This window comes from Xiphophorus maculatus, chromosome 8 (genome assembly GCF_002775205.1).
Source record: "Xiphophorus maculatus strain JP 163 A chromosome 8, X_maculatus-5.0-male, whole genome shotgun sequence".
Lineage (NCBI taxonomy): Eukaryota > Metazoa > Chordata > Actinopteri > Cyprinodontiformes > Poeciliidae > Xiphophorus > Xiphophorus maculatus.
Window position 1 is genome coordinate 24,969,346 of NC_036450.1, and position 24,932 is coordinate 24,994,277.

The window sequence follows — 24,932 nt, forward strand, 5'->3', positions numbered from 1 at the left end:
GAATTGCCAACAGACTTCTAAAAATGTAAAACTCCCATCCATTTCATAGTCAAATGAAGAACTGTTTCTCAGCTGGACAAGGAATGAGATGGGATGTGAAAACAGCAGCTTTCACTTCTCGTTTACATAACATCTTTGTAAGATTGTCTGTTAGCTACGTCAGACATATGAGGCCTTAGCTTTGAAGGTAGCACAAATCATTTTAACAAAAGGTTTCCTCTGGGTGCTCCAGTTTTCCAAAAAAACGAGAGAGACAGTGAGAGACTAATCCTACTTCAAATATACGTTTTCTCTTGGTGCTCCAGTTTCTCTAAAAACACAAGTGACAGACAGACATTGTAATTTGCTCTCTTAGTAAAATCAACTAATCTTGTTGAAACACAAGTTTTCTCCGGGTGCTCCGGTTTCTCTACAAACACAAATGACAGTCAGACAGACAGACAGACACACATTGTCTCTACAAACATGATGCTACATAGGTTAGCTAGCTATAAATAGATAGGTCTATCAATAGGTAGGCAGGTAGAAACATAGATCTATCAGTAACACTTTATTTGACAGACTGTGCATAAGACTGACATGACATCATAAACATGACATAACATCTGTCATGAACATGAAGGAGTCTTTATGAATATTTATGACTGTTGTCATGAAGTGTCATTCGGTAAATAATTACATTTTAAGGCGAAGCTGCATTAAAAGTGCCAACTTTGCATTATTTTGAAAATAAAGTGACATTAATGCAAGATTGGCACTTTTAATGGACTTTCACTGCAACATTTAGAGCAACTTTGCATTAAAAATGTCATAATAATGACATTAAAAGTCATTATCTGTCTTTTAATAGTATTCAATTGGAGTGATATATATATATATATATATATATATATATATATATAATGTCATTAAAAGTGTCATTATTATGACACTTTTTATGTCATAATTAGAAATGTGAGGCCTTTAAATAATGACAATTAAAATTAAAAGGCCTCACACCGTATATATATATATATATATATATATATAATATATATATATGTTATATATGTCATTATTATGACACTTTTAATGACATCATTAACAGTGTGAGGCCTTTTAATTATGACAATTAAGTTATATATTAATATATATATATATGTATATATATTGTTACGGCCCAAGGCTATTCCTTTGGGGTTTAGCATCCCTGCTCCAGATCTTCTGATTGGTGCTGATTGGAAGTGGAGGCAGCTGGCCAGTGTCTCCATGAATGACATCAGATCAGCTTAAAATGCACCACCTTTTTCTCACCAGGCCAGCCCTTTTCTTTTTGTCTGTCAACCTCTCCTCTTTTTTCCCCTTTCCTCTCCAACCAGTTATGACTTTTGTTAAATAAATCCTATTTTAAGTTATCCCACGCGTTGCTTCCCTTTCATTTGTTATGGTACTAGAGCCAGACCATAACAATATATATATAATGACAACATTATGAGTGTCATTATTATGACACTTTTAATGTCATAATTAAAAATGTGAGGCCTTTAAATTATGACAATTAAAATTAAAAGGCCTCACACCTTATATATATTAAGTTACATACATATATATATATATATGTAACCCTGTCCGTGTGAGACGACACCTCGCTGTTCCTTAGACTCTGCGTTGTGTTTTCTTTAATGGTGGTTGTCGGAAGGAAACTTGAGGCAGAAATCGGACACACACGGCGGTTGAGATCGTGGTTCAGACCGTTTATTCGGACCAACTGACAGCGCAGCGGCTTCGCCTTCAGAATTCACAGCAAATACTGCGTGTCAATATAAGTCTCATTAACGCAGTTATTTTTTTTGTTTAACAGATACAGCATATATTTAAAAAAAAAAAAAAAAACGATAGAAAACTAACTACTTGGACGTTAAAAGTAACATTTGGCTACATTGAGGAGCTGGTGGTCAGCATTGCTTACCTTCAGAATTAACAGCAAATACTGACCGTTGTACTGCCAGCGCACCGTAACAGACGCCAAGTACGGTGTTCTTCAACGGACACACTTTACCAACTTCCACAACTCAAAGAACAAATCTAACATTTTGGTGGCATCTGCTGACATATTTAAGCCACTGCCCTACATATATATATATGTCATTATTATGACACTTTTAATGTCACCATTAAAAGTGTGAGGCCTTTTAATTATGACAATTAAGTTTTATATATATATATATATATGTGTGTATATATATATATATATATATATACACATATTGCTGGCTGGATAGCTCAATAGATAAGGCATCGGTATATCACCCGAGAGGGCAGGGTTCGAATCCAGTCTGGGTCCTTAGGCAAGACCCTTCAAGCTACTGCCTACCTCATACCATGAGAGACACAAAAATGCATAACATGCCGGCTCAGACGTCGCCCGGCCAAACAAGGTCTGCGTCAGGTGTTGGGGAACCAGAGCACCTTGATGACAAATGGGCTACTGGAACAAGACGGAAATGGGCGAGAGATGAAAATGTGGATCTGTTGGAATGCTACTACTCAAGTAACCCTAATCAGAGAGGTTACATGCAAAGACTGGTGAAGGAATGGTTACTTCGACATCCCCAGTCAACACTAAGCGCTAAACAACTAGTAGCTCAGTGTTCCAACATCCGCAAACGGCAACTGCTATCACAACTTGAGATTGACGAAATACAACACAAATGCTACGGCAAAAAGGAGGAACCTGGATGTCAGAACTGTGGGGACTTAACTACAAGTCCCCACCCAGTCAGGGATACACGGCCCCATTGAGCGAATCAGAGCTGAACGAGACAACCAGACCTCCTCGGCGCCAATGAGCTGATCTACAACTCAGCATCAGTGATCCTTGAGACACTTGGCTATAAGAGCCGCCATGAGACCCAATACCCACCATGGAAAAGACGGTTAGAGGCTAAAATCAAGGTATCAAGGAGGGAAGTGAGCCAACTGTCAGAGCTCCACAAGGGTACAATGAAAAGACCAGTACCCAGAAAGTACAGGCAGATGCCCATACCTGAAGCACTCGAAACTGCCAAACAGAGGCTCCAAGCCTTGGCCAGCCGCCTAAAGAGATACACAAGGGAGAATGAATCCAGAAGGATTAACCGGCTCTTCTCCACTCAACCAGCTAAGGTGTACTCTCAATGGCAGGGTAATAACAACAGAGTAGACCCACCAAGGCTGGAGACTGAACAATACTGGAAAGGCATATGGGAAAGGGAGGCGTCCCACAACAGCAATGCACAGTGGTTGATCTCTCTACGAGAGGACCATAATAACCTCCCTGAGCAAGCCTTGGTAACCATCACTGTGACAGATGTCCAAGAAAGAGTCTCAGGTATGAAAATGAACCAGCTGCTACAAAGTGGGACTCACCCTGAATGGTTAACTGAAGGACGGACAATCCTAATCCAGAAGGATCCATCAAAGGGTCCAGTCCCACCCAACTACCGACCAATAACCTGCCTCTCCACAACATGGAAGCTCATGTCAGGCATCATAGCGGCCAAGATAAGCAAACACATGGATAAACACATGAGCACGGCACAGAAAGGTATCGGTGTAAATAGCAGAGGAGCCAAACACCAACTCCTCGTAGACCGCACAGTTGCCCGAGACTGCAAAACCCGACACACCAACCTGTGCATGGCTTGGATTGATTACAAGAAAGCCTATGACTCAATGCCGCATACTTGGATCATTGAATGCTTAGAGATGTATAACATCAACAGGACTCTGAGAGCCTTCATTGCAAACTCGATGAAGCTGTGGAAAACCACCCTTGAAGCCAACTGCAAACCACTTGCACAAGTGTCCATCAAATGTGGCATATACCAAGGAGATGCTCTGTCCCCGCTACTGTTCTGCATAGGCCTGAACCCCCTCAGCCAAATTATCAACAAGACTGGCTACGGATACCGAGTGTATGCCAAGAGTGAGCGAGACATCGACTCACTGATCCACACCACCAGGATCTACAGCACGGACATTGGGATGCCATTCGGACTAGAGAAGTGTGGTCGGCTGATCACAAAGAGGGGGAAGGTCATCCGCACAGAAGGGGTCTCACTCCCAGAAGGAACAATAGCAGACATAGAGGACAGTTACAAGTACCTAGGTATACCACAAGCAAATGGCAACCTCGATGAGGTCACAAGGAAAGGAGCCACAGCTAAATACCTCCAACGAATAAGGCAAGTCCTGAGAAGCCAGCTCAATGGCAAGAACAAAATCCGCGCAATAAACAGCTATGCCCTGCCAGTAATCAGATACCCTGCTGGAATAATTAGCTGGCCAAAGGAGGAGATAAAAGCCACTGATATTAAGACTAGAAAACTACTAACAATGCATGGAGGATTCCATCCCAAATCCAGCACCCTGAGACTGTACACGAGCCGCAAGGAAGGAGGCAGAGGACTAGTGAGTGTGAGAACCACAGTCCAGGACGAAACAACTAAGATCCATAAATACATCAGGGACAAAGCCTCAACAGACAATGTGCTCAGTGAATATCTCAGACAACAGGGAACGGAGGTTGAGATACCATCATGGCAGGACAAGCCCCTACATGGGATGTACCACCAGCAAATAACCCAAGTGGCTGATATCAGTAAATCCTACCAATGGCTGGAAAAAGCTGGACTCAAGGACAGCACAGAGGCCCTCATCCTGGCCGCCCAGGAACAGGCCCTAAACACCAGAGCAATAGAGGCCCAGATATACCACACCAGACAAGACCCAAGGTGTAGGTTGTGCAAGGAGGCCCCTGAGACAGTCCAGCACATAACAGCAGGGTGCAAGATACTGGCAGGGAAAGCGTACATGGAACGACATAACCAAGTTGCAGGCATAGTGTACAGAAACATCTGTGCAGAATATGGACTGGAAACCCCGAGATCAAAGTGGGAAACACCCCCAAAGGTGGCGGAGAACGCCAGAGCTAAGATCCTGTGGGACTTCCAGATCCAGACAGACAAAATGGTAATGGCGAACCAACCAGACATTGTCGTAGTGGATAAACAACAGAGGAAAGCCGTTGTGATAGATGTAGCAATACCAAGCGACTGCAACATCAGGAAAAAGGAGCACGAGAAACTAGAGAAATACCAGGGCCTCAGGGAGGAACTGGAGAGGACCTGGAAGGTGAAGACCACAGTGGTGCCTGTGGTCATCGGGGCCCTCGGGGCAGTCACCCCCAAACTGGACCAATGGCTACAACAGATCCCAGGAACAACATCAGACATCTCAGTCCAGAAATGTGCAGTCCTTGGCACAGCCAAGATACTGCGCAGAACCCTCAAGCTCCCAGGCCTCTGGTAGAGGACCCGAGCTCAGAGGATAAGAACCACCCGCGGTGGGTGAGAAGGGAATTTTTTTTTTTTTTATATATATATGTTATATATGTCAATATTATGACACTTTTAATGTCATCATTAAAAGTGTGAGGCCTTTTAATTATGACAATTAAGTTATATATATATATATATATATATATATATATATATATATATATATATATAATGATAATGATGACATAAAAATTTAATTAAAAGGCCTCACACCTTATATATATATTAAGTTACATAATGAAGCCTAGGCACAAATTCAAACTGGAAGACTCTTTTATCCCCACCGGGACCGTTAATTGAAGCGACCAGCCCACAATCGTCCACCTATCAACGCCGGACCAAGCCACGTCACGTCCAATCATCGACCAAGTCCCAGCTGATAAGGACCTTCATTCATGGTGTCCTTCGCTCTCCAGCCGAGCTCAACCTGTTCAGCTGCACGCCTCAGCTCTCAGTCAGCTATCTCACCAGATCCTTTTCTTCGTGATTGCTCGTCCTTCCACCTCTAACGTCCGTCATAAAAGCCGCTTAGCCGCGTGCTCGGCTCCTTCTTTTCCTTCAGACGCTCCTCAGTTACATTAGGGGCTTCCGCACTTCCCATACATGTGTTCTCGCCCTTTTTCGCAGTTAAAACTGCTTACCTGATGTTTTCATGTCGTAACCATTTTCTCCGAGCCGCCTTTAAACGCATCATGAATGCTGAAACGCACGCGCTGGGTTACACCCGAGGGCAGCGAAGGAGAGCGCAGGCGCGTTAGAACCTCGGCAACAATCAACAAACGCAAAGAACCGCGCGCAGTTTTTCCCCAAACCAACCGACTGAGGCGAATAGGGCCGTTTGATACAGGCAATCATAGCTAAAAGGTGACTCTCATAATACAGATAGCTAAAAGTCGACTAGTAATACAGATAGCTAACAGTCGACTAGTAATACAGATAGCTAAAAGTCGACTCTAATATTACCTTACGCTTGTTAACAAGTGGCCTGCAGGCTACCGATGTCGTGGTACATGTTCAGCCTCATAGATTCATTTCGCCCTACCCGTTAATTTTCATCCGGAGTCAGGGCCGTTCTTCGCTAATAAGCAGCTGTCCCATTTTCTCATATGTCAAGCTCATGTCCCATCCAGCGCTTTTACGTTTCATCTCTCATCCGAAAATCGTCTGAAATCTGCATACCGTTATTTCTCAGATTATTCTGCCACTTCCTGGTTTATGCAACCTGTTCTCTAGCTTACTCAAGTTCCAGGCTCGGACGCGTTCGTTCCGTCTCGCTTCTGAACTAATCATCATAAAGCACCTTCTGGTTTCCCTTACGGATTCGTTAACACGGCCATCAGCACTTACAAGCCACTCTGAAGCCATGGCTTTATATAAAGGAACCAAACCCCCTCATCATCGCCCGGGTCCAAGTCAAGTAGTTGCACGGCACTTTTCAACTAGCCAGTCAAATCAATCAATCAAATTCTTATTGTATAGCATGTCGTAAATGGATTAACATAACTGCGCTTTAAGAGCTCAGGAAACCGTCCGATTCACGTTTACCTTGATTGGTTTGGTTCCTTGTACTCTCAAGCTGCATCAGCCGTTGTCGTAAGAGCTCACGTTCAGCGTTACTAAGTAATCGTTAGAGGCCGTTCAGAGCTGTTTGTTCAAGAGAGCGGGTCAACGAATAAAAGTAAGTTTTCTCCGCATTCAAGCAGGATTCGTATATCCGTGCAACTGAAATACAGATATGACAATCTAAAGAGTTATCATCATGATAACGTCGTTGCGGTTTATTTGTCGTCTCTTGCTGCCATCTGCTGGTACAAAAAAAATAAAAATTACTTCATAGCGAGTGAAAATAATAGCTTTCATTTGTCTCTTTTTCTGTATTTCTCGTAGACCAATCTCAGCTCTATTTAATAAATTTTGAACCAGAAATCTCTCCTCTCATCCCTTACCGGATGCTCGTGGCGGCTGTAGTATTTAAAGATCCAACTCAACAAAGCTGTTTTTGGCAGCAAGGTATTTTCAGCGCAAGTGCTTTTATATCATAACAGCTCAAGAACCAAGGTCATGCATAGGGACAAGCAAAACATGATATCAAGTCAAGTTCCATCATTAACTTTGTGATTGAGCATGTTTCTAATACATTCTAAACAGGCGGGTTTTAGTCGAGATTGATCAAAGTCGCGTTTCAGCTGTTTTAAGGTCTCCTGGGAGTTGATCCAATTCGCGGGGTTTAGATGCTGAATGCTGCTTCTCTTTCTGGTCTGGTCCCGGGGTCGTAGAGCAGGCTCAAACGGAAAGACCACATGAGCTTGGGAGGTTGATGCTTTACAGCAGATCTTCATTGTTTCGTGGTACCAAGTCGTTCAGCGATTTGCAAACTAACAATAGTATTTCAAAGTCCATTCTTTATATATATATAAAAATCCCCAGTTCATCTTCAGCATTCTTTTCACGTAATAAGTATCTCTCCTCCGTGTTCGCAGCTTCCCTCAGTGCCAGACGAGCACTGCACGATCCACTGGTGGTGGTTGGTCAACCTCAGGCAAAAATGCACACTCTTATGCAGCAAACGTGATGCATGTCCTTCCCCTCATCGTCCTTCACATCTTTATTTTCAGGTTCATTCTAGAATGATCTTGTCTTTCGCCCGTTTCCTCTAACGTAAACCCTGTGAGTCTGATCCTAGCATCAGCATCCCATCTCCAGTAGCAGGAAGTTATTTTCTCACTCTAGTCTATTCATTCTCCCATCCTCTTTTTGCTATCTCAATATCTCCCAGCTAGCTTCCTTCCACCAGCTAACATATCTTTCCATAGCATCCACTCTACCTCTGTTCACCTTCATCTACCAGCTTCTCATCTCTCACCTCTATCTCTGCAATTATCTTCTAATTACTCCTCGAGACACAGCCTGTAAGCCCCTAGTTAGCCTAGCTCCTCCTGCCTCTAATTCTGAGCTTCGGCCCTGGCCTCAGCTCCTTTTTGGGGCATTTCATTCTCTATCAGTAATGTCACTCCATAGTATCATTATATCACCTCTGCTGGCCTTCACCTATCAGCATTCCACCTTCCCTTGCCCTGCTGTGACCCCCGCAGGCCTTTTTCTACCAGCAGCCCATGCCCCGCTGTGTCCCCGCTCACCCATAGCAATCACTCTTCTCCCAGTGTCACATCTCCCTATGCCTCGAACCATTCCCAGCCATCCTTCAGCCATCTGCCTCTCTCCTTCAATGCCCCGCTGGGTTTCCAGCTTGCTTCTTTTTCTAACCAGCTGCCCCTCATCCCTTGTCCTGTTCCTTCCCCTGCTGGTCCCTTCCATGTCATCGTTACCTCCTAAGCCCTGCCGCTACCAGCTGGCTTCTTTTTCTAGCCAGCTGCCCCGTATCCTATTCCCCGCTCCATCTCCTCTATTCAATGCGTCCCTTTATCTTATGCCCTGCTCCCTCTATCCTATACCCTGCATTAGTCAGTGCTGGCGTTTTTCAAACCAGCATCCCCTCTTCTATGCCCCGCTTGTATCCCTTCATTCTCGCCCTAAGCATTCCCCACCGGCTTTTCTATCATCATGCTCCGTTGTGTCCTCAGCCGGCTATCACCCGCCTACGTCCATTCCACTAGCCCCGCAGCATATCCAGCCAGCTTATCCTCCAGCATCCCTATGCCCTGCGTTCTGCTACTCTATGCCCCATTGTGTCCTCAGCTGGCCGTCACCTTCCAACATCCCTTCCTTCCTCGTCCTGCCGTATCCCCAGCCGGCTCTCACTCCACGTCCCCATGCCCTGTGTTTTGTGTATTCTACCACCTCTTGCCCGGCAGCATTCTCAGCTGGTCTTCACTTTCCCGTCCTACTCTCCCTCTCCTTTAGCTGTCATGTCACTTCCTTTACGTTATTAACTTGGTAGCCAAAGTCAGCGCAACTTCTTTCCCCTTTTTACTTTCTGCCTTATATTCACGGCCTCGGCCTCTTTTTGGGGGATGACGTTCCTAACAGCATCGGGAATGCTCATCTGAAGCCTATCACTAACGCTGCGATAACCGTTATCCCCAGCCGGGGCCCGGGCGCCAAAGACTTTAAATTCTGTTTGTCAATAAACTCTTCTAATTCTCTTCTTATCTCCGTCTGAGTCTCTCCAGATTGAAATGAAGCCTAGGCGCAAATTCAAACTGGAAGACTCTTTTATCCCCACCGGGACCCGTTAATTGAAGCGACCAGCCCACAATCGTCGACCTATCAACGCTGGACCAAGCCACGTCACGTCCAATCATTGACCAAGTCCCAGCTGATAAGGACCTTCGTTCATGGTGTCCTTTGCTCTCCAGCCGAGCTCAACCCACCACCACCCCTTCTCCTCCATTTGCCCGGTCCTGAGGCCCAGACCGTTCTTCAACCTCCACCACCAGTGTGGGCCCGGGGGGATGACGTTCCTAACAGCATCGGGAATGCTCATCTGAAGCCTATCGCTAACTCGGCGATAACCGTTATCCCCAGCCGGGGCCTGAGTGCCAAAGACGTTAAATTCTGTTTGTCAATAAACTCTTCTAATTGTCTTCTTATCTCCATCTGAGTCTCTCCAGATTGAATTAATATATGTATCTGAACTGAGTGATCTGGAGAAAAGGGCCTTAATCAGGGATGTGACCAACAACCCAATGGTCACTCTGCAGAGCTCCAAGGTTCCTCTTTGGGGAGAGGAGAATCTTCCAGAAGGACAAGCATCTCTGCAGCAATCCACCAATCAGGTCTTGGTGGTACAGTGGCCGAAGGAAAGCCACTGCCCATCCTGGCGGATCGCATGCAACTTTAAGGTGCATACTGCCACCTACTGTACACGAGTGTGTAGCAACATTCCTTTACATCTATCAAATTCTGTTTTTAAATTTTCTATTCTGAAGATAAATAAATAATGCTTTCCTTAATCTGTAAATAAATTGACCTGTCCTTCCAACTATTCTTCTCAATTTCCCCCTTTCAGCTTCACATGTTTTACAGTTCATCAATACGTGTTCATGTTGTTTCTCTGCACATCATTCACATTTATCATTATTTTTTCTCCCTATTAAATATAAAATGTCATTTAAATAGGTATGACCTACTCTTAATCTGATCATTATTATTTCTTCCCTTCTGTTTCTCTCATTAATATTTCTAATTAATACTGACTTTTGTACTTCATATAATCTCTTTCCTTTCTTATTTTCATCCCACCTTTTTTTTTTTTTTTGCCATTTTCCAATTTCTTTACTCTTCACAGTGAGAGCGAGAAGCATTTATACCTGAGGCAAGTTCACCACTTATACCAAGTAAAGGGGTGATCCAAAAAAAAAAGAACAAACAACAAACACTACTTACACAAACCTAATAAACGGTACCAACACATATTTACATGCCTGCAAATCATTAGAACTAACTAAGATCAATCAAAGAATAAATGTAACTTAAAACTCCTCAGCATATTATTCCCCCCTAACTGAAAGTGACATGCTGCAGGAGCTTTTTACCAGCACCTGCAGCACTTGTCTTCCTTTGCTGCTCCTGCCTGCTGAGGAGACACACCCAGAAAAAACTAGTACAGTTAGCCACTGTACTAGCCTAGCATAAAACCGCCACTTCCTGGACATAAAATTATTACGTTTAAACAAGATACGTATCACGTCTAAGATAAGTATCACGCTATAACGTGATAGCACTCAAAATATTTTTTTTCCTGTGTGATAGCAATGAGCTTCCATACAAATCAAACCAAAATTAATACTGTTCCATCTGAGGACAGTCGGGAATAAAATCCCACTTATGTTTTCCAGTATTTGGCTCATTTGTCTACACTGGGCCACACACATATATACAAGCATGAACAGCAGCACACGCCTAATAGGATTAAAGATAAACAAGTGTGTAACACCCCCAGCCCCAAATGAAGGATTGTGGCTTTACTGATGAACAGTGAGGTTTATTGGAAGTAAACCTTGAGTTTCACTGTAATAGCTGTATGCACACACACACACACACACACACACACACAAAGGACAGTGTAAGCTACAAAAACACACTCTTACAACCATAACGTTTCAACTAAAAATAATGTTCACCTCTAAAAATATCAACTCTAATTCAAAACTATGCCCTAGTGTTTATATACAACAAATTCACAATTTCAATTGATTAAAAATTAGAACCGTCCTTATTTACAAAACAAACATACCTTGTGCCTCTATCAAGGGGTTCGCTAATAACTAGACACATTTTAACACGCTGTTGTAACTTGTCTTCTGTTCCTTTCTGTCGTTAAGCTGCCATTCTACAACATATATAGAGCAAAATAAAAATAAAATAACATCAAATCAAAAACCGGACGTCATATGTTATACAAAATAAAATGAGATAAAGGAAAAAAGTGCTAAAGATGTCTAAATGAGAAACGGCCACAGTTTAACCTGAGTTCATCAAACACTTTTCCTCATCAAAAACGTCTTTAGATGAGGAAAACACTGTTGAGCAGATTTAATGGGAAACCAGGTGATTGTGTTTTGCACATTGTTAAGCCCATATCAATTACAGCCACATTGGCAGAAACTAGTCTAAATGGTTGGGAAAAGTTTCATGTGTCTTAATATGAACGAATTTATTTGGAAATGTTTTAATGGTTTGAAATATCTGCTTTACTAGAAGGTGGGAATCGCTTCAGAGCTTTTCCTGGTTACCATAGCAATAGCAACTAATGCGACACTTCTACCTAACTGATGATGTCATTAGGATCAAATGCTTTGTGTCATATGACATCAGCTCTGAAACCTCTTAAATAGTTTGTTACTTGTGTTCTAGTACCAGACGTGCAGAAAGTTTCAGTGGATTTATAGTGAATTTTACTCTTTGCATCGTGAGACAGAAACGGAAGATGGATTCTCGTCAATTACCCAAGAGGATTATTCCTTTACTGAGGACATTGAAGACCCAACAAAATGAAGAACTCAACCGACCTTTGCGACTTCGAGAACAGGAAGAATCTTTAGACACCTTTATTTCAAACTGGACTAAATACACAGAAGATGTAGACTCTGAAAGCAAAATGCCAGAAGGACTGCTGAGACAAAGAACTCCCTACGGGTCCACAGCTAAATACAACGAGGTTTCTGGAAATGACAAACAGTTTAACAAGCCTTCGTCACGTAAAACGGAACAGGATTGTAAGAAGATTGTTTATGATAATCTAGAGGAAATACAGCGGAAGGAGGCGGCCAATTACATTCTTTTGGAGAAAAAGCGTCGTACAGAGAGGGCTAAGCAGCAGTTAATCCAGAAGTTACAAGAGGAACAAGAGAAGAAGAAGAAAGATGCAATGAGACAGTCTCTGACGGACACATGGGATGTTCAAATTAAATATAAAAAGCAGAAAGAGAAGGAAAAGGCTAAAATTGAAAGTCTCCAATTGGCTGCCATAATGGAAGCAGACAGGTTGTGTCAAATTGAGGAGATTGAGACGAGGAGACACAAGAAGGAGAAAGATAGACAATTCTTCAAACAGGACGAGACGGATCAATCTGAATCAGACTGTCCAAAACAATTGAGTGAAATGAGGCTTCCTGAAAAGTTGAATTGTCTAGAGGATTGTAAGAAGGTTGTTTTTGAAAATCTGGATTATATAAAGAAGAAAGAAGCTGCCAACTTTGTTCTTTTGGATGAAAAGCGTTGCAAAGAGCGGGCCAAGCAGCAGCTACGCCAGAAGTTTGAAGAGGAACAAGAGAGGGAGAAGAAAGCCAATTTGAAAAAGTCTCTGACCGACACATTGGATGCTCAAATTGAAATTAAAGAACAGAAGAAGAAGGACAGAGCTGAAATTGCAAGGCAACAAATGGCTGCCATAATGCAGTCAGATAGACTGCATCAAAATGAAGAAATGGAAATGAGGAGACAGAAGAAAGAGACAAGCCGGACATTTTTGAGACATAATGAGACTCAACTTAACAAAAAAGAGCAAAATAAATCTTTTGATGACAGTTTAGATTATATATTGAAGAAAGAAGCTGCTTGTGATTCTCTTTTACAGGAAAAGTCTTGTAACAAGATGGCCAAGGACGAGTTTGTCAAAATGTCACATGAAGTACAGCAGCAGCAGAAAACTACAAAGCAACAACCTCTGGCTGATGAATTGGCTGCCAGACAGCAATACAAACAGTCAAAGAAGATTGAAACGGACAGGACTGAAAGGGAAGGAGTTCTTCCTGGATATCGAGCTGAGGAAATTGGAGCCAGGAGACAGAAGAAGGAGGTTCAGCAGAACCTGAAGACACAGAACAACGTCAGTGAACAAGGAAGAGATGTTAATTATGAATCAGTCGTTATAGATAATGATAGTGACTGTGACATTGATGATAAGGACAGAAGTCGTGAAATACGTAAAAAAATCGTGTACGACCAACTGTCCCTTATAAAGAAAAACGAAGATATGAAAAGGACTTTTATGGAGGATAAGATATCGAAAGAAACGAAACATCGGGAAGCTGCAGAGCAAAAGCATAAAAAACTGGCGAAAGAGAAAAAAGCTGCAGCTACCAAGTGTCTGACTGACTCATGGGATTACCAGATACGTCGTAAACAGCAGGAGAAGAAGGAACTGCGTGAGGCTGAGAGGAAAGACATGCTGTCCTTAATTGAGTTGGAGAGAGTGTGTGGAGGCGAAAGTATTAAAAGAATCCAAATTGAGAAACGCAAACAGCCTGTTTATGATGACGTTAAGGAGACTCTGCCAGCAGCAAGACCAGGGAGAAGTTGCTCCAAGTCCCGTGAGGGAAGAACGACGTTTTCTGACAAACATGTTGACGGAAAAACCAGCAAGGCTTGCAGACCTTCACTGGGTTGTCAGAAAGTTACCGATACCAAGCATGTCAGATTTCCCTCACTGAACTCCAAATCTGTGCACTTCTCTGAGAATTGCCAACAGACTTCTAAAAATGTAAAACTCCCATCCATTTCATAGTCAAATGAAGAACTGTTTCTCAGCTGGACAAGGAATGAGATGGGATGTGAAAACAGCAGCTTTCACTTCTCGTTTACATAACATCTTTGTAAGATTGTCTGTTAGCTACGTCAGACATATGAGGCCTTAGCTTTGAAGGTAGCACAAATCATTTTAACAAAAGGTTTTCTCTGGGTGCTCCAGTTTTCCAAAAAAAACGAGAGAGACAGTGAGAGACTAATCCTACTTCAAATATACGTTTTCTCTTGGTGCTCCAGTTTCTCTAAAAACACAAGTGACAGACAGACATTGTAATTTGCTCTCTTAGTAAAATCAACTAATCTTCTTTAAACACAAGTTTTCTCCGGGTGCTCCGGTTTCTCTACAAACACAAATGACAGTCAGACAGACAGACAGACACACATTGTCTCTACAAACATGATGCTACATAGGTTAGCTAGCTATAAATAGATAGGTCTATCAATAGGTAGGCAGGTAGAAACATAGATCTATCAGTAACACTTTATTTGACAGACTGTGCATAAGACTGACATGACATCATAAACATGACATAACATCTGTCATGAACATGAAGGAGTCTTTATGAATATTTATGACTGTTGTCATGAAGTGTCATTCGGTAAATAATGACACTTTTAATGTGAAGCTGCATTAAAAGTGCCAACTTTGCATTATTTTGAAAATAAAGTGACATTAATGCAAGATTGGCACTTTTAATGGACTTTCACTGCAACATTTAGAGCAACTTTGCATTAAAAATGTCATAATAATGACATTAAAAGTCATTATCTGTCTTTTTTTAGTATTCAATTGGAGTGATATATACTGTATATACAGTATATATATATATAATGATGACATTAAAAGTGTCATTATTATGACACTTTATTAATTATGACATTAAAAGTGTCATTATTATGACACTTTTAAAGTCATAATTAATAATGTGAGGCCTTTAAATTATGACAATTAGAATTAAAAGGCCTCACACCTTATATATATTAAGTTACATATTAATATTATATAGATATATAAATATCAGCCAATATCTTTTCATGGGTCTTAGCCTTACTGGGGGCTAAGCACCCCTAAAAGTCAGATCCTAGATTCGCCCCTGTTCTTAATCTTTCTTTTCTCTGCCCCGGAAGAGTGAGTCCTTCGGTGTTTGGATGCGATACGCACCTCACATTGCTCGGCAGCTCATACAGCGTGACCTTCCGTAGCCACCAGGGGGCCTCAAAGAGCAATTTCTTCATGGAAAAGCAGCATGAGTTACAATTTACAAGTTCACCACAAGATGTCACTGTCTGGCAGCATAAATTCATTTGATATGTTGATGGTAGTTTGTCCTGTATTTTTACTGTCAATGATCACCTTATTAGATTCATCTCTCTTTTTTTAAAACCATTCTGCACTGGCTTTTGTCTTCAAAACTGTCCCAATGGTATAAATTCCAAAAGGTGTCTAATTTGGCACTCTAAAAGGGTAGAGTGCCTTCTCTGGGTCAGGGGTGGGGGTGTCCTGCCCCAAGTGGAGGTTCATTTGTACAAGAGTACAAGCAAGCTTCTTGTAGACACACTTTCACTTCCTCTGAATATCAGAAACATATTCAGAGAAGTCATGATGCACCCTGTATGGGTTGTAAAATTCAAACGACTTAGAACAATATTAAGTTAATGTTTTCAAATGAATCCACAGCACAAAAAATGTTCACTCCTTAAAGGTCAAGCTTAAAGTTCATGATTTAGTTTTCCATCCAATGCTCTTCAACTTTGAGCTATTAAACCAAAGCAGAATGAGAGAACCAAATGCCTATTATCTTTGCATAATAGGAAGAGAAAGAGGCATATGAAGAATTACTGTGTCTATTGTGACAAACATGGACATCGAGATGACCAATATTTAGAGCTTTGTGTGTTGCGGACAGCAGGTACAGATATGAATACTCTTAACTATTATCAGAACCTCATCAGTGGATTTCAGCTTAACATGTTTTCAAATCTTCTTAGGCATATTGTGAGAGAATCACCAGTGTCAGGAAATGCTACAGAAATGCCTTCATCTGCAGAGGCGACCATGTTGACGCGCCGTAAGCCTACAGATTCACAGAACTAGCTGAGTTTATGTTTAGGCTGAAACTATGAGAAAAGAGAGTCTTCCATGACAATTATGCAACATGTTTGGCTCACCGCCCTCTTCTTCTACAATGCATAGGAGTTCCACTTCTTCATAAATAAAAAATAATAATTTTCTGCGCATTTACATCCATCGACTGACATCATGTCCTGCTTAAAACGGGAGAAAATCAGATTCTCACTTCAACAGAAAGAGTGTCAATTTGAGAAGGGTTGTTCAACCTTTCCTCCAACTATCCCAGTCTCTTTGGCCTTCAACAAGTATGGAATCGTAAAAAAAATGAATAACCAATAAAAAGAGCAAGGTACAAAATAGTGAATACAAGGTTGTAAAACTAACTGGCTCAAGTGAACCATCATCAGTCTGTTTACTCCTGGATGCAGAAGTTAAGTCACCATACAAAGTCAAATTTCTCCAGTTAAGCTTCTACTGCCGTAATTTTAGTTTACATGTTTTATTTTGTATTATTCATATTTTTTGTGATTTTGACTCTTATTTTGAGAAGCTTAAGTAGGAAGTGGATTGAATCCAGCATGTTCGCTGGGGCACCAGAAAGAAGATGCACGTGGTATGAAAGCATGACGTTAGCAAGTGGCTGTAAAGTAATTTAAGTTTAAAGAATTCATTTAATAACCTCATTTCTACCTCAAAAGAAGGGTCAGCCGGCGAGGTATGTTTATATGTATTTATATCATTTTTTATGTCGTTATTGTACTTATGACACCATCTCACTTAAGTTTATGGTGTATTTTAGTTCGCCGGTGGTGTTGGTGTCAAGTGGAACAAACGTGGAGTTATAACAAAAGCAACTTTAAAGATTTGCATTTAAGCTGACTTCACACCAGCAGTTCAATGAACTCTTTATTGCCATTAAGAAGAAGAGGTGGAAGTGATATAAACAATCATTGTTGAGAATGGATGGATGGATTGTTATGTAACAAGTTGAGAAACTGTCAGGCATTTTGTTTTGGAGAAGATGAACTACATGTTGATTGATATTCAGTGTTAGTCTGGTCAGCTTGTTTTTTAAAACGTTTTGTTGAGACTCTGTCAGCCTTTACTGTACAGCACTTAAGACATAAGTGTCTTAAGGTTTCAACAAATGGCTTGAAACCGGGAACTGAAACCAAGGTCAACCGTGTTGAGGATTACAACCTCTGTCCATGGTGTGCACACGCTTTTCCAGTTGCCACCCAGCAGCCCTCTGGCTAGCTCGTTTAAGAGTTCATGGTGTGCACAGATGTGAGGGAAACAGAAGAACAGATCAGTAACAAGCAATGTGCCTTTAGTTTTTCATACCGTGGAATTTCATAAGACCAAAAGCCGAACGAACAGGGAGTCAAGCAGTTTTTACATGTATCTGCTCGCAGTGACATTCCTGACACGCTCATGAAACCTGAACATTGAAATACTTCTTTCTTGTTTTACACAAGAGCGTGTAACGAGAAGCTCATGAGGGTGAAATGAAGGTTGCTTTAAATCTGGGCCACAGAGATGCAGACAGGTACAAACAAGAAAAACACAAGGAAAACCTTATACAAGGGTTTTATTAAGTCAGAAGTCTATACACTGAAATGCAATTTAACTTAAATACACTATGAGTTAATACTGCAAATCATCGCATCATTCATATTTGTAATAATTCGAATGTAAAGCAAGATTGCAAAAGTGATTAATTGTGTTCGTTTTATGCTCAAAAACACATCAGTGCCGCAGTTTAACATGGACTGAATGAGAAGGAATTTGAAGAGGACGGTATGTCACTCATCTATGGTCATGAGCTTTGGGTCATGACCGAAAGAACGAGATCGCGGATACAAGCGGCCGAAATGAGTTTTCTCCGTAGGGTGGCTGGGCTCTCCCTTAGAGATAGGGTGAGAAGCTCAGTCATCCGGGAGGGACTCAGAGTAGAGCCGCTGCTCCTTCACATCGAGAGGAGCCAGTTGAGGTGGCTCGGGCATCTGGTCAGGATGCCTCCTGGACGCCTCCCTGGTGAGGTGTTCCGGGCACGTCCCACCGGGAGGAGGCCCCGGGGAAGACCCAGGACACGCTGGAGGGACTATGTCTCTCGGCTGGCCTGGGAACGCCTCGGGATTCCCCCGGAGGAGCTAGAAGAAGTGGCTGGGGAGAGGGAAGTCTGGGCCTCCCTTCTGAAGCTGCTACCCCCGCGACCCGACCTCGGATAAGCGGAAGAAGATGGATGGATGGATGGATGGTATGTCACTTTAACAGGATGGACCTTTACTTTGGAATGGCCTGCTGGACATCGTCATGGGTGAAAAATGAGCAGGCTGTCTGTTTGGTACAACATCCCTTCATACACATTTTTTTTTTGAAGTCACATTTACCCTGTGATGCCTTTCTGGATGTCATCATAGGAGAACAGTGAACATGCTATTTCTTCAGTATAAGTTTTCTCTCCACACTCCATCAGACATGCAAACCAGCCATCTTCAATGTAAGTCAGGTCGGAGTAACCACTGGGTCCCTCGTTTATGATCCAAGGATTGCTCCATGCACTTGGATTTGTTGGGGATTTGTTTAGATACAACCCTAAGTCCACTCTTTTGCATTTACTCGTCGGATGGGAGTAAAGCAGCCACGGAGTTCCCCGATTTGAACCGTCTTCCTCAGGTTGAGCTGGGAAGGAGACCACACTCCCCTGACAGCCTGAGTTTGTTTCCACAAGCTTAGACGGGGCTAGAACACCCTCACAATCATCAAGGAACGCTTCGACCCGAAAGCCTCCCTGGCTTCGAGCGTTGCAGTACAACATCTTGGCTTGGTCAGTTGACGTCTCAGCTATTTCACATTCAAGTGATGTTTGTTCCAGCATGTTTCCACATTTGAAGTTCTCCACATTGTCACCACAAATAATGAGCGCATGGGGAGGAGGACAACACTTTGTACAACACAAGGAATCACAGCAACAAAACAAACTAGCCAGGCAGCTACGGCAGCTTTTACAACAGCTAGAACAGGAAGGGTAAGCATAAGCAGGGACGATCAGTTTACCAGTCTCGCTCTGAATACCATGGCCCGGTCCGACACCAAATGTTGCCCAATTCTTTATTTCAGGAAGTGTCTCAGTCAGATCAACGTGGTCGCTCCAGGTTTCGCCGCCATCCTTGGTTGCGATGTAGTACAGACGAGTCTCGTTGATGCCCCAACATATCTGATGGCTTTCTGAAGTGGTTCCTTTAACCCCGATGAAAAACAGGTAAATGGTGTTTCTTTTCTTTGCGTAGATCGGGCACGGGTTCATAGGGCGGTGTCCACCCAGATCTTTCTTCTTCACGACTTCTTTAGAATCTGACCACTTAAACAGGAACAATTAAAGTAAACATCAACATTTAACATTTTGATTGAACTGATGGTTTTTTGGTTTTTTTTTTTTTTTTTGCAACAGTGATGGAAAAAAAAACACAGATTACTAAAAAGAATTGAAGAATAAATGCTGATATTTACCTCAACTGCCCAAGAGTTGCCGGCTTTAGTCAGGTTTCCTGCTTTCATGACAAGAGCCACGCTGCTGGAATCTTTTTCACATTTTCGTTTCTCTGCAAAGGCCAACAGAATTTTTCTCTCATGATCAAATATGAGACCAGGGATCCTGAAGGTCATTTCCTTGGAGAGAAAAACAGTTGTTTTCTCTTTCTGGGTTTTCATTGGAGTTGAATTGCTGCAGCCCATGGCTTAAAGTCTCAAGTGCAACGTATTACAAAGAAAATGAGTCTGGCTCCTCCTGTCGAGGCAATTATAAAGGATTGCCTCTTTTATAATCATTGACAGCAGAGTCTGAGGTGGGAGGAAACTTCCTATGTTATTCTTATCTTCAAAACAGTTTGAATTTGTCAGTGGATTAGGAAAATGATTTAGACAACTTCTTTACAACTTCTCAGATGACTAAAATTCACACAGATTTTTTCTTTCATTATCTCCACATGTACTCAGTTCAGACCAAAAGTTTGGACACACCTTCTCATTGAATTCAATGAGAAGGTGTGTCCAAACTTTTGGTCTGTACTGTATATCAATGCAGCAATTTGCACTAATGTTGTTGCCTCTCTGCAAAGCACACAATAATTGCTTTCAGCTATATTTCCTTCTTTTTTAAAAAAAAAAAAAGAATTTGTGTAATAACCCCATCCACAGTTATTACACAAGAAACAAATGAGAGACATAAAAAGGTGGAAATGGGTCCTGAAGTTAGAATTTGAACATGGTCCTCTCCTGTGGAGCCAGCTTCTACTTTTAGTCCGTGTGGCAGATAGATTACTTTTAAGACTAGGCTTAAGACATGTTCGGAAGACTGCACAGCGTCGAAGGAAGAGAGGGGAAGACAGGAGCCATGTGGTGCAGGATGATGCTACCTTAGAACTTCTCAGGTGGGCGCAGGTAAGATATCAATGAGCCCTGTGGCACAGGCTCAAATTTGGATGGTACCAGCTGCAAATTTGAGAGACCATCCAGGTCAAGAGCAATAAGTGGCTGGGACTCCAGCTGGTGTAGTTTTTCTCCCGACTCCAGGATGTCGGTACCTGGAAGAGCTTCTTCAAACACATCAGTGACATAATCACAATCAGTTTTGACGGCATTGGATTGATAACACAAAAGTTGATTGGGTTATCGGTCAATCAAGTGTATTTGTATAGCACATTTCAACAACAAGAGAGTTCAAAGTGCTTTACATCAGAAAAACACAAAAATCAACAAGTGAAACATTACATTTTCCCAAGTGCCATCATTTACACATCAAAATGTTGGTTAGTGTTTGTACAGTACAAAAGCACAGATTGGTCATTAGTGTGGATTTAAAGGAACACAGTGTTTCAGCTGTTTTGCAATTTTCTTTTTGTTTCAGATTTGTGGTGCATGGAAGCTGAATGCTGCTTCTCCGTGTTTGGTTCTGACTCTGGGGACTCAGAGCAGACCAGAACCGGAACCAGAACCAGAACCAGAACCAGAACCAGAACCAGAAGACTGGAGAGATCTGAAAGGTTCAGGACGGAGTCCCTTACAAGAAGTCTTTTCTTCCCTTGATAGCTGTGGATATATTCTTCACACATATCCTTTCTCAAGTTTACTGGCATGCTAATTTGCCGCCGCAATTTTCTTCACAATAGAGAAAGAAAAGGTTGGAAAATTAATCAAAGGTGTTGAAAAGAGAAACATCTTCTTTAGTGTACTTAGACTTGCAAAAAAAAAAAAAAAAGGAAGTTTCCCAGCACCCAGAAACAGTGCTTCCGGTTGTCGTGAAAAAGGTTTAATACCGCTTCCGGTTCTCTGCTATGTGTTGAAAATAAATAATTTTATATCAATAAATACACAAATATTCGAAAAAACATGTTGCAGACACCTAACGTACATTAACAGAATATTACTCTAAGAAGCAACAATGTTTCGACCACAGAAAACAGCCAAATGATAACATCTGGGTCGTCATGGGAACAAGAAACGAACGGGAAGTAAGCGCCCATTACAAAAATCGTTGCCCAAAACAACCAGTAAGAAGACCGTTGTTTCTTCAACACTTAAATAATTCTTTAGTTAATCACTTTTCTCTCTATTAGCATCCATGGGTAAAACCAGTTCAAAACGCGGCGAACCAAGAATTGAAAAACAAATCATTTTTAAGTCAAAGGGCGGAGATGTGTTCAGGATTCCTGCCATTTACTACAACGAAAATGAGAAAAGGCTGTTTGCCTTTGCAGAGAAGCGGAAATCCAGAGACGAATCTGACGCGGTGGCGCTGGTCATGAGAAAAGGGAAAGTGAACATTAACTCGGAAGTGAAGGTAATTATGTTGTAGCGGCTAAAATCCCATTTATTGACTTTACAATGTCCGTTATATTGCCATTTTCATGTAGAACCAAATAAATGACTCAAAACCCAGCAGAGTAGAAAACCGTTTGCCCTCCCATTAGCAACGCCTGAACAGAATCACATTTGAAAAGTGAAGAGAAACTCGGGAGTGAAGGGAATTATGTTGTAGCGGCTAAAACCCCATATTTTAAGCTACTGGTTGCTGCCGATATTCATTTGGACTTAATCATTGAGCCATTTGTTTCCTACGCAATGTCCATCATATCGCCATTTTCATTTAGAACCAGAAAAATCCGAGTGAAAACCAAAAACAGTAGAAACAGTTTCCCCCTCCAGTGTTGTCCTCCGAACTGCGCAGGTCATTGTGTTCCTGAAATGATAGGATATGATTAATATACACTAATATTACACATCTATTTAGCTAAATTTAATAATAAAAAAGAGTGTAATTAAACTAAAATATTTTAAAATATGGGGACAAAATAGCCCCAAAACGACGTATGTTGTCCTGATTAACCGCCAAACAATGACTTCTTTACAGCAGTAACGACTTTGCAGACGGCAAAACTAAAGCCATTTATGAGCTGTCTCAATGAAAGCCAGGCATAAAATACCATACCATACCAACTTTATTTATGAAGCACTAAATAATTTATTATTAATAAAATACATTAAATAAAGCTGATCGTAATCTTCGATTAAATGAAGCACATGAAACAAAACTTCCACAGGTAGGACGTATTTATAAGGAATCTGCAGAGTAAGCAGTATGTGACGTAGCATCGATGTGCGCAAGCGCATTACCACAAGGTAGGACGGATTTAAGGGTAGCACAGATAAGCGGAACAGAGCTGTTCGTTTTCTTGTCAATAGGCCCCCGAGTGGAGATGATCGCATGAAAAAAAAAAAAAAGATGAATGGCACATATAGTATGTGCAGCAGCTAATTATTTCAACAGAACACAACCTAAGACATTAAATAAATACTGTATGTCACATGCTGTATGTATCGTTTCACCTTAAGTTCTAAATCATATCTAATTGATCTTTTTCAGTGGTCAAAGCCTAAAGTACTAATGAGGAAGTGCTCCTGTGGATATCGTCCGATGAACCCCTGCGTTGTGTATGAAAACCACACAGAGACATTGTTCCTTTTCTTCATCTATGTCATTGAGACAGAGTTATGGCAGATAGAGCATCACCTCAACATGGCCCGTCTGTGCTACATCACAAAGAAGAAGAGTGGCAACAAGTGGAGTGAAGTCACTGATCTGACCGACGTGCTGCCTGAGATTAATAGCTGGTCCACGTTTGGTGTTGGACCGGGCCACGGCATTCAAACTGAGAGTGGCAGAATGATTGTTCCAGCTTATGCTTACACAGGCCCAGAAGACAAAGAACCGATTCCACATGCGTTCTGCTTTTATAGTGATGATTATGGTAGCACATGGAAATGTGAGGAAATGCTGTCTAAAGCATCAATGGAATGTCAGATGACTGAGATTTTGGATAGCAGCAGCAAAGACAGCTTGATCTACTGCAATGCTCGCACTTTTGGAGGCCATCGAGTCCAAGCTAAGATAGATAAGACTGGTTTCCATACACTCACAACTGTTACACCCCTTGAGGAACTAAATGCAGGTTGCCATGGGAGTGTGATTTCCTTCCCAGCTCAGTCTGGAGATGAAGACCCCAGTCAGGAAAAGTGGCTACTTTTTTCACACCCAACAAAACAGAAGTCAGATTGGGAAAGTCTTCATTTGGGAGTGTATCTGAGCACTTCCCCAGTGAGATCAGTTGGAGAATTTAATCTGGTATGGAGCCAACCCTGGGTCATTAACAAGGGACCCAGTGGTTACTCTGACCTGGCCTACATTGAAGATGGCTGGTTTGCATGTCTGATGGAGTGTGGAGAGAAAACTGCTACTGAAGAGATAGCATGTCAGGTGTTCAGCTATGACGAGATCCTGAAGGGCATTCCAGATTTCCGAACTTGAAAAAATTGTATCATCATTATTCAATAGAAGAATATTTTGTGTGGTGTAATTGGTGATGTTTGCTAACTGTGCAATGTAGACCTCAGGTTGAATTGCTATTAAACATTCTTATGACAAATCGCATATTTCTGTATTAAAATGGCTTATTTTATTGTTCTGATGTAATATTCTAATTGTAATTGTTGTGTTCTCATTAGCTATGAGCAGAAAGCAGAAGCTAAACCATTTGTATCCTCTGTAACATCTGTTCTAAGTTAGCAGGGCTTCATAGCCACATTGCCTTTATTTGATTCTCTTCAGTTTGGTTTCCTTTAATGAATGTGAAGTATTTTTATTGAATCTGTGGAATTAAAAAATGATCTAGTTCAATATAATCTGAAAGTGTTTTCATCACTCTCCGTAAGAATATTGTGAATGAGTGTGTTCAAGGTCAGTTTTCATTTCTTTATGGTCAAACTGCAGGATGCAAACACTGGTTTTGAGTCATAGAGGTGCAGAAATGATGGAAATTAAAGAAAACTATTTTCTCACAGTGAACTGCCAGAGTTTGACCAGATCCAGACATCCTCAGAAGTGTAAAAACAACACCATCTCGCTTTATTAAGAAGAAATTCTTTTGGATTGAAAAATATAGTGAAATTATTCA

At 41.6% G+C, this 24,932-nt stretch overlaps 2 protein-coding genes across 2 annotated transcripts; one reads left to right on the plus strand and one right to left on the minus strand.

Moving 5' to 3' along the window:
- Positions 1–18,610: 18,610 nt before the first annotated feature.
- On the minus strand, positions 18,611–20,419 carry LOC111609532 (sialidase-3-like). The gene is made up of 2 exons (XM_023338619.1): positions 19,933–20,419; positions 18,611–19,783 (listed from the first exon to the last, which is right to left on the minus strand). Exons 1-2 carry the CDS (start codon positions 20,155–20,157, stop codon positions 18,809–18,811), a joined length of 1,200 nt encoding a protein of 399 aa, XP_023194387.1. The 5' UTR covers positions 20,158–20,419; the 3' UTR covers positions 18,611–18,808.
- Positions 20,420–22,042: 1,623 nt separating this feature from the next.
- LOC102234078 (sialidase-4-like) lies at positions 22,043–24,555 on the plus strand. The gene is made up of 2 exons (XM_023338701.1): positions 22,043–22,261; positions 23,345–24,555. The coding sequence occupies exons 1-2, from the start codon at positions 22,043–22,045 to the stop codon at positions 24,284–24,286; spliced, it is 1,161 nt and encodes a 386-aa protein (XP_023194469.1). The 3' UTR covers positions 24,287–24,555.
- The last annotated feature ends 377 nt before the right edge of the window (positions 24,556–24,932 follow it).